Source organism: Garra rufa, chromosome 2 (genome assembly GCF_049309525.1).
Source record: "Garra rufa chromosome 2, GarRuf1.0, whole genome shotgun sequence".
Taxonomy (NCBI): Eukaryota; Metazoa; Chordata; class Actinopteri; order Cypriniformes; family Cyprinidae; genus Garra; species Garra rufa.
This window is the reverse complement of record NC_133362.1, coordinates 1,792,791-1,803,821: the sequence shown is the minus strand read 5'-3', so window position 1 is coordinate 1,803,821 and position 11,031 is coordinate 1,792,791. Positions and strand designations below refer to the sequence as shown.

The following is an 11,031-nucleotide window of genomic DNA, read 5'->3' as shown; positions in this document are numbered from 1 at the left end:
ATACTTGCTTTAGCAACTATCTGTTTTAAGATTTTTTTAATATATTTTTTTATCTTTTTTTCAGTTAATTATTACTTCAATGTTACTTTAATGTTTTTTTTTCATCCTTTTAGTTTTAATTGAACAATAATAACCCTGCAACAAACATCTAGAATAAGGAAATATCCTGTTTTAATAAATTAAACTTAATTTAATTAATTTAATTTAATTTAATTTAATTTAATTTATTTTATTTTATTTTATTTTATTTTATTTTATTCTTTATATTGTAGTTATTTTTATTGGAAATAAAATGAAAAACAAAATGTATTACATACTTGCTTTGGCAACTATTTGAATTTTTTTTTTAGATTTTTAATTAAAAAAAATGTGTATATATAATGTGCCACAAATGCCTATAATGAGGAAATGTTCTGTTTTTTAAAATTTAATTAAAAGTATATGGTTATTTTATTGTTTTTAAATGTAAATGATTTTTCTTTATTATATTGTAGTTATCTTTTAATGAAAATTAAATGAAAACCAAAATGGATTACATACTTGCTTTAGCAACAATCTGAACTAATTTTTAAGATTTTTTTTTTATATATATATTTGATCTTTTTTCAGTTAATGATTACTTCAATGTTACTTTAATGTTTTTTTTTTTCCATCCTTTTAGTTTTAGTTGAACAATAATAACCCTGCAATAATCTTAATCAAAATAAAATAAAAAAAATTAATCTTTATATTGTAGTTATCTTTACTGGAAATAAAATGAAAAACAAAATGGATTACATACTTGCTTTGGCAACTATCGGAAATCAATTTTAGGATTTTTAATATATATTTTATCTTATTTAAGTTAATGATTACTTCAAGTAATGATTTTTTTCATACTTTTAGTTTTAGTTTACAATTAATAAACCTGCAACAAATGTCTATAATGAGGAAATATTCAGTTTTTTTTTTATCTATTTTATTTTATTTGTTGTATAGTTTTTATTTGTTATATTGTAGTTATTTTTAAAATAATTTAATGAAAAATAAAATTGGATCATATATTTGCTTTGGCAACTATCTGAAATAAATTTTAGGATTTTTAATATATATTTTTTCTTAATTCAGTTAATAATTAAAAATAATAACCCTGCAACAAATGCTAAAATGAGGAAATATTCTGTTTTATTTTATTTTATTTTATTTGTGTAGTTATCTTTTAATGGAAATTAAATGAAAAACAAAATGGATTATATACTTGCTTTGGCAACTATCTGAAATAAAATTTTAAGATTCTTAAGATTTATTTTATTTGATCTTATTTCAATTATTGATTAACAATAATAACCCTGCAACAAATGCCTAAAATGAGAAATGTTTATTTTTATTTTATTTTATTTTATTTTAATGCAGCAGTGTTTGAGTGAGTGAGTCACAGTGTGGTTGTGGACTGAAGTCTGATCTCTTCATCAGAGCTCCTGAACTCACAGCTGGACGTCCAGACAGAGCCGCAGATATTATTAACACCTTCAGGAGCTTCAACCCATCAAACCCACACCCCTGTTTCATCTTTTGTGGCGATACGTCAAAAGAAAGCTATGAAAAACACAGAAATCATGTCTGGTTCTACACATCTGACGTCACTATCACTGTCAGAAAATACCATTTCAGAATAATGTATCATACTAATGTGTCCAAAATAGCGCCACACAATAATATGCAATTATAACAAAATATAAATGTACAAATACTGATCAAGACTCATGATCTCGCTCTCACGTACATGTACTCTCTAGAATAAGAATGCTCCGCCCCCTCTGTTATAAATACCACCTGCTTCTGGCAGACAGACAGTATAAGCAGAAAATCATGATTAATAGAAGTGACTTAAACTAAAGAATACTGGCTAGTACAACAAAAAGAAAAAATGTGAGAAAAACTGTGAGAGTAAGAGACACAAGATATAAGATATAATAACTGCTCATATAATCCCGTGGATAATATATAAAATGCTAAAATATTTCAAATTAATATTTATAATTCTAAAACTGTAAAATGACAAAACAATAAAATATTTAAAATGTTTAAAAATAATTAAATGTTTAAACATGATAAATGTCTATTTTATTTAATAAAATTATTTATGAAATATTTGTAAAAGAATGATCAAATATTTACATTTAATATATATAATTTAAAACATATATAATTATACAATTTTAAACATACAATATTTAAATAAAATATTAAACATTTTATAATACAAAAATATATATAAAAAATGATAAAATATTTTACAATTATAACAAATATATCATTTTTTTAATTATTAAATATTAAAAATTAATATTTAAAACTGAAAACATTTCTAATTGTAAAATTTTAAAAAATTAACTTTTAAAAATTAAAAATGATAGAATAATAAAAATATATATTCATTATAATGTATTTTAAAAATATAAAAATATAATTTTTGAATTATCAAATATTTAAATTTAGTATATATAATTTAAATATTAAATATTAAAATATTAAACATTTTATCAAACAAAAATATATACAATAAATATAAAATATTTTACAATTATAAAAAATAGATTATTTAAAAAAAATATTTAGAACTAATATTTAGAACTGAAAACCTTTACAATTCTAAAATTGAAAAAATACAGCTTTTTAAAATAAAAAAATGACAGAATATTAAAAATATATGTAAATTATAGTACTTAAAAAAATAAAAAATAGAAATTAATATACTTAATATAAATAAAATATTAAATATTTTCTAATACAAATATATATATATATATATATATATAATTATATTATTTTTAAAAATTCTAAAAATATTTAACACTAATATTTAGAACTGAAAACATTTATAATTCTAACAATTATTTTTTATTTAAAACAATGATATTATTATTTTTTTATATATACAAAACATTTAAAACATTTAATTCTAAAATTGTAAAACTGCATTGCCTAAATAAAACAAATTACAGAATATAAAACAAAAACATATTTAAAAAAATGAAATTATACAAATATTTTATTTTATAAAAATAAAAAAAAATTATCTTTACATAATATCCTAATGATTTTTGCCATAAAGGATAAAATTGATCATTTTGACCCATACAATGTATTTTTGGCTATTGCTACAAATATACTCGTGCTCCAGGGTCCAAAATGTTACACTCATTAAAGCATTTCGAATCATAATTAGACAATTTCAAAGAAAGACAGTAACACACCTACATTTCAAATCTATAAATCATTGACTCTTTTAATTCAAGTAAAAAGCACAGAATATGTGGTTGAATGGTTTCTGGACTCACGGGACGGTTAGTGATGACCCTTACCTGGCTGAGCTGACCCATGGGTGACCCAGAGACGTTAACCGTGTGGCATCTGAAGTCGAGGAGGGTGTTGCGGTCGGATCCGGCGCCGCTGTGACCACCATCGGCCACCGGGGGCAGCAGAGGCGGCCGCTGCACCACCGTACACAACAACCCCATCAGAGCGGCCGGACGGAGCACCAGCGCCTCCAGAGCGATGTTAGCCGAAACCTGCCCACACACACACACACACACACACACACACACACACACACACACACACAAGAGGCGTTACGCGACCCACTTTCCTCACACTAATTACTCGCTGGAAAATAAACAGCATTCATTCAACAAGGTTCTGCTGAGTGAGTCAAGGACTGATTATGAAAATAGAAAAAGACTAAACAAAGACTCCATTAACGCTCACAGTCTGTAACCTACATTATCAGAATAACAGCTGAGTCCGACATTACGTCAATATTTGCACGTTTAGATGCAAAAAAGCCACCTGAGATGCAGACAGCGTGCATGAATCTACTGTAATAGAATAGCAGTTTATAAACACAAGTAATTTCCCACGGCTCTCGATACATCGGGGAATAAATCAACAGCACAAGCCTTAACATCAGTGTTTAACCAGCAAAACCTCAGGAGAAATACATGCCAATTACTAGGGTCATTATAGTTGATTAAAATTAAAACCACTGAAAAAAAGCGTTACAATAAAATTTTAGTCATTTAGCAAGTACAGCTTCATTTAAATAACATACTTCAAAATATGAAATATGAAATAATAAAATAAAATAAAGGTGTAAAACTTAAAATATTACATGACAATGTTACAAAATCAAAATAAATAAAAGCTAAATAGAAACATATTTTTTTTAAATAAAAATATGAAAGCGCAAAACTGAATTAAAATGAAAATTGAAAGCAAATTCAAAATAATAATGAATACTATAAAAATACTATATAATGGATCAACTGAAAGCTAATAAAAAATAATAATGAATATTATAAAAATACTATATATTAGTATATAAATAATATTAAAATATTTGGAAATGCCCCGGCCAAGTATTTTAGTAATGCAAGTACAGCTCCATTTAAATAACTTAAAAAAAATAAAATAAAATAATAATAATAATAATAATAATAATAATAATAATAATAATAATAATAATAAATTAATTAATTAAATAAAATTAAATAATGAAATAAAATAAAATAAATTGAAAGATGTAAACCTTAAAATATTACATACAAATTTGAAATGTTTGTTTGGTTAACTAACTGAAATAAAAGTTACTAAACTAAATTAAAAAGAATTAAAAAACACAAAACTGAATTAAAATGAAAATTGAAACTGAAAGTAAAAAAAACAATCAAAATAATAAAATAAAAGAAAAGAAAAATGTAAAAGAAAAAACTTAAAATATTACATGAAAATTAGAAAACTTTGTTTGCCAACTAACGGAAATAAAATGTACTAAATTAAAACAAATAAAAGTTAACTAGAAAAATTAAAATTAAAATGAAAACTGAAAGCTATTTTAAAATAATAATAAATACTATAAAAATACTATATAATTGTATATAAATAATATTAAAATATTTGGAAATGCCCCTGGCCAGATATTTCAGTCATGCAAGTACAGTTCAATTTAAATAACATACATCATTTTTTTTTTATTAAATTAAATTAAAGTAAATTAAATATAAAAATAAATTAATTAATTAAAAAGCTACATTTTTTAAAATTATTATTTAAAAAAATACTTTTAAAAGTTTTTTAGAAAACAAAATACTCCCTATTTTATCCTCCCTAATGAAATATGTTACAAAATGATGTTGAGGCGTCACCTTTGAGATGACGGTGGTGTTTGCGTTGAGTGCCAGGTCTGCGATCCGCTCCACACACTGGACGATCCGCGTACACGCACGAGCCTCGTCCTGAGCCATCCACAGAACATGTTCCTCCACCGCCATCATGTTACTGGCCACATCCAACACGTGATCACCCAACTACACACAAACACACATGATCACACATGTACAACTCACATTTACTGCTCAGGTATGAACATCAACGTCAATGCATATTTTGCAATATATTGAAAAAATAAGCTTGGACATGATGTAATATTTTAAATTATTGCATTATATTTTCCAGCACATTGCCATATATGCTGGTTCATAAGAGTATGCTATTGCTTTCTATACTCATGCTCAGCTCATCCCCATAAATGGACTGTACTGATCTGAATTTATGTCCAGTACAGGCCATCAAAACCTAAGAGCAGTGAGATTCATATAACGGCATGATTAAGATGGTTATATCTCATTTACTTCAGTGGCTCATCCTCATTTAATTGAGGAAATGGGCAATATCTACAGCTCTTCGGTGACCTACAGCCCCTTCAGTGACTTCTGAATCATAACATTACTCTAACTACTGCTTTACGTCCTCACTAGACAGTCAACGAGCGGCTCTAGTATGAAATCTGAGAGTTTTAAGATCGTTGAACTGCAGTGAGCTGTTAAAGTCATGTTTTGTTTTTATTTAGCAATAAATCAGAAGCAGCTTTGTGTTAATTGTAACATATTCAAGCATACTGTATATCCACACGGCTTTGATCATGAGATTCAGCGCAAATAAAAACATCTTAGACAAGAGCAGAAATGCTTCAAACACACTCCACTTGAAGTTTTATTCATTCTAAAAATCAGATTTTATCTATTAAGAGAAATCAAATTATAAATCTCATGATTATATTTTGTGCACCTTGGTTAAAATATGTCCTTTAAATTGCAAATTTTGCATAGATGAGTTAAAATTAAGTTCAAATAATGAATTTTAAAAAAATGTCTATAGCAGCCCATAGAACCACTTACGGGAAAGTTATGAAATTTGGCACACAGATAGAGGATAGTCTCAACATTAACCATAACAAATTTGTAGTCTCTAACTCAATCTCTCTAGCGCCACCACTTGTCCAAAGTTTCACTCATGTTTACTCCTCCTAGATAATTTGTCTGATTTTTACCAAAATTGGCTCAGATCATCTTCAGAGCATGCTGGATAAAAGTTACGGAATTCAGCTTAATTAGTCAAACCATTCTCGAATAATGCATGAACGAATTCTATGAAGAGCACACAAAAATGGAGGCTATCTCCGCAACGGTTTGGTGTATTGAGACCAAACTTGGTGTGTGCTATAAAACACATGACCCGAGGCTACCTACACAGTTTTAGAGCAGCGCTACCAAGTGGTCAAGAGATGTGAAAAATGGCTATTTTTCAAAACTGGTCTCTTCAGATTTGGAGGAGTATGCCGAGTCGAACCATTCTGGGTGTCGGCCATTTTGAATTTGATCATAAAATGCAATATCTTACAAACACATTGGCATATCATTATGAAACTTGGTATGTGTCTTTGGCACCATGCCCTGACAGTCCTCAAAAAGTCTGAGGGCAGCACCACCTTGTGGCCAAAAGTTATAAAGAACGTTAAGAACAATGCTAAGAACATTTGATTAAATTGGCCTACTGTGATGAAATCACATTCCTTAAGTCATGCCGAGAACATGACACCTGTCCGCCATTTTGATTAATTTTCTAACTCCTCCTAGACTGTTGGTCTGATTTTCACCAAATTTGGCTCAGATCATCTTCAGACCATGCTGGCAAAAAGTTATGGATTTCATGTCGATAGACAAAATTGTTATCATTTAATGTGTCAACGAATTTGCTGGAATCTTGCCAAACTGCGTCTAAGGCCGTATCTCTGCAAAACTTTGGCATATTTACACCAAACTTTGTATGTGCCTTTGTATGCGCCATCTATTGGTTAAAAGTAACAAACCATTTATTAACCATTAATAACACATTTTCCAAAAATGCTAATAACTTTTGATTGCATTCGCCTATTGCAATTAAACCGGTCTCAAAATATTTCTTGGGTCATGCCGACAACATAGATTAAAATTTTTGTCATAGTCGGTCGAACTTCCTGTCCACCATTTTGATTAATGTTGAAAACATACTTTTTCGAACTCCTCCTAGACTGTTCGACCGATTTTCACCAAATTTTGCGCACATTATCTTTAGACCATGCTGGTAAAAATGTATGGATTTCCTGTCGATATGCTAAACGGTTATCGTTTAACGCATCAACAAATTAGCTGGAATCAAGCCAAACAGTGTCTGAGGCTGTATCTCCGCAAAGCTTTGACATGTGCTATTGTCACCTCTCACTGACCACACCACATCAATTTGGTAACAGCCCCACCTATTGGTCAAAAGTAACAAACCATTTATTAACCATTGATAACACATTTTCCAAAAATGCTAATAACTTTTGATTGCATTAGCCTATTGTAATTAAACTGGTCTCAAAATATTCCTTGGGTCATGCTACAACATACAAATACAAATTTTGCCATAGTCAGTCGAACCATTTTGATTTATGTTAAAAACCTACTTTTTCGAACTCCTCCTAGACTGTTCGTCCGATTTTCACCAAATTTGGCTCAGATCATCATCAGACTATGCTGGCAAAACGTTATGGATTTTGTGTTGATATGCAAAACGGTTATTGTTTAACGCATCAACGAATTAGCTGGAATCAAGCCAAACTGGGTCTGTCTGTCACGGGTGAGAAGGAGGAGATCTGGGTCCAAATGCGGGGAAGAAGATTTTAATTAAATAAACACAAATAAACAGAACAAAAGGCCAACACGGCACAACACAACTTGAAACAATACAAAATAAACAGAACTGAAAACACGGTCAAAGATCCAGGGAACACAGAAACAAACCACACAGAAGACAATGCAGCCAGAATGAGCTGTGAGACATGAGCAGCTTTAAAGTCCGTATAATTGTGAACAGGTGTGAGTTGAGACAAGTGTAACGATCACAAGACAGGTGTGTACAATCAGGGAAGTGCAGTGCAAGGGGAACAGCGACCTCAGGTGGCTGAGGGAAAACCCCACAGCCCAGATCATGACACTGTCTCAGAAATTGTAGTAAATATCACAAAAAAAAAATTACAAATAAATGGCAAGGAACTCACTGTTTCAAAAATTAAGTTTTTAAAACATTATTATTTTTGTAAAAAATAAAATAAATAAATAAATAAAAAATATGTATTTACAATCTTTAAAAATATTTTTACTGTGCATATATTTATTTATTTTCCCTCAACAAAATCTATTTTAATTCTAAGATAAATATAGTGAAGCTCAATTAAATATATTTTTGCAATTACAAATATATTTAGCTTCAGTATATTTAGTTTTAGTATTTCAGAGACAAGGAAATAGATTTTCAATCTAATCTACCAGCAGCCTATATTTAGGTTAAATGCAAATGTGGATGGAATTGACTAATTTGCATTGTTGCTTTCCAAAGGATTCATTTCCCAGTAAAAAATGTACTCATAAAATGTAAACCTTGAATGCACATCCAATAAAACATGAATAAGAGCCTCTTCCAAATGAATGCAAATGTTTGCATACTAAGCGTGTTGAGTGTGTCTGGCCTGAAGGTCACATATGGCAGCCAGAGTTATGCAATTAATACCAATTTCCCCAAAGCAAAAGAGCGAGTGTGTTTTCTCCTCGTTCACATATAAACACCCTCCTGGAGCTCTTGTGCTGGAGAGTGAGCGTCCGCCGGTGTTATTAAAATGCTAAACGTGTTGACTGAACATGTGTACATAACACTTAAAGCTGAAAATAGCTGATAACAATGTGCGCTGACTCAAATGGCATCTAAATTACACACTAGCAGAACGAGGAAGAGACTGAGTCACACATCAGAGCGTGAGATACACGTTGTATGTGAGCGGACATCACTTCACACTGATCACTGCTAAATGTGACGCTCTTAATCTGTGATCTTGACTAATTTTTCAGCCCAAATATTTAAACAATTCTTAAATTGAGATGGATTTACTGACAATAAATAAATAAATAAATACAATGAATGTCAATTAGATTAAAATTATGAATATGAAGTCAATTAAAATGATCTAGATCAAGTGAATGATTAAAACCAGTGTTATTTTAGTATCATCGAAATCATATCAAACATTGTATTCATATTTTGAAATGGTTTTGCTTTCATTTTAATTTCAGTGAGAATTTTAATAATTTTTGTACATTTTTATTTTTCATTTTTATTTCAGTTTTTAGTTCTAGTTATTTTAGTATGTCAAGTGAAGCTAAATAAAAATGAGTTAAACTAGTTGTAATTTTTTTATTACAAAATTATTTCAATTGCATTTCAAATGTATTTTATATTTATTTGAATATATATATATATATATATATATATATATATATATATATATATATATATATATATTTATTAAGTTAAGCTAAATTAATAATAAAAATAGTTTTTTTATATGTTCTATTTTATTTAATTGCATTTCAAATTTATTTATTTTAATTTAAATTAAATTTTAATTTCTTTTATTAGAGTTTATTATGGTTTTAGGTTTGTTTAACTATAATAACACTGCTCATAAGATATTAATTATATATTTATTATATATACATAAAAAAAAAAATATATATATATATATATTTTTTTTTTAATTAAACTAAATGAATAATAAAAAAAACTGTTTTTGTATTTCTTCCATTTTATTTAATTGCATTTCAAATGTATTTTATTTCAAGTAACAAATATGTTTTTTTTATGGTTTTAGGTTTGTTTAATAACCCTGTTCATAACAAGACATTTTGTCAGAACTGTATTTCTCATTTTAAGCTTTTTGTTGGTTAATTAATAAAAAATAAATAATATAAAAAAACACTTTTTCTTTTTGTTTTATTTGATTTAATTGCATTTAAAATGTATTTTATTTCAAGTAACAAATATGTGTTTTTTATGGTTTTAGGTTTTTGGTTTTTGTTTAACTATAATAAGCCTTATAACAAGATATTTTTGGCAGATATTTTTTCATGTTTTAAGCATAAGCGTTTGACAGATTTCCCAGAAATGTGTCTTAATAAGTGAGTTTATGCTTAAATGAGATCCGATTCCATTTGGGATTGAAAAATAAACTTTTTTCTCCATTGGCAGATAGTTTTTTCTTGTTTTAATCATGAACTCACTTCAGTTTTTTTTTTTTTTTTTTTTTCAAAAGACAAGACTTATGTGATCTGTCTTGATTTAAGATTCATGAATGTTTAGATGTTTGCACTGAAAAACAAAAAGTATTACTGCACATTTCATTAGGTGTAAAACTATGAAAAATACTGTCTCTTTAAAGATCAAGGCAACCATGTTTTTTACATTAGAAATGTGCGATTGGATTTGTGTTGAAGAAATACAACTCCATCCGAATCCTGAAGGATTAAAGCGTCTGAGGCGTGATTGGATGTGATTCTCACCTCTCTGACATGATCCACCAGACGCGTGAGTCTTTCTACCAGATGAGTGACAAATATCACATCCATCATGTCTCCAAATAGCGCCGCCCTGCTGGTGAGAGACGAGAGCTGCTGCGCCAATGTCAGACCGCTGGAGACGTTCACAGACATCTGAGAGAGAACCAGATTAGAATCATTTCAGCATATTTACTGACATTACAATGTGTCTCTACATGCACAATTTTGGAGTCATTAAGATTGTTTTTAAAGAAATTCATATTTTTATTCAGCATTAAATATCCATTAAATTGATCAAAATTGG

The 11,031-nt window shown here is 28.5% G+C and overlaps 1 protein-coding gene across 1 annotated transcript in view; it reads right to left on the bottom strand.

Moving 5' to 3' along the window:
- The window catches only part of adgra1b (adhesion G protein-coupled receptor A1b), a 219,889-nt gene that overhangs the window by 121,488 nt on the left and 87,370 nt on the right, over nt 1-11,031 (bottom strand). Inside the window, exons 10-12 of the mRNA XM_073834524.1 lie at nt 10,731-10,880; nt 5,184-5,345; nt 3,345-3,551 (exon numbers count right to left, since the gene is read on the bottom strand). Coding sequence (XP_073690625.1) covers nt 3,345-3,551; nt 5,184-5,345; nt 10,731-10,880 — 519 coding nt within the window. The remainder of the gene's footprint in view (nt 1-3,344; nt 3,552-5,183; nt 5,346-10,730; nt 10,881-11,031) is intronic.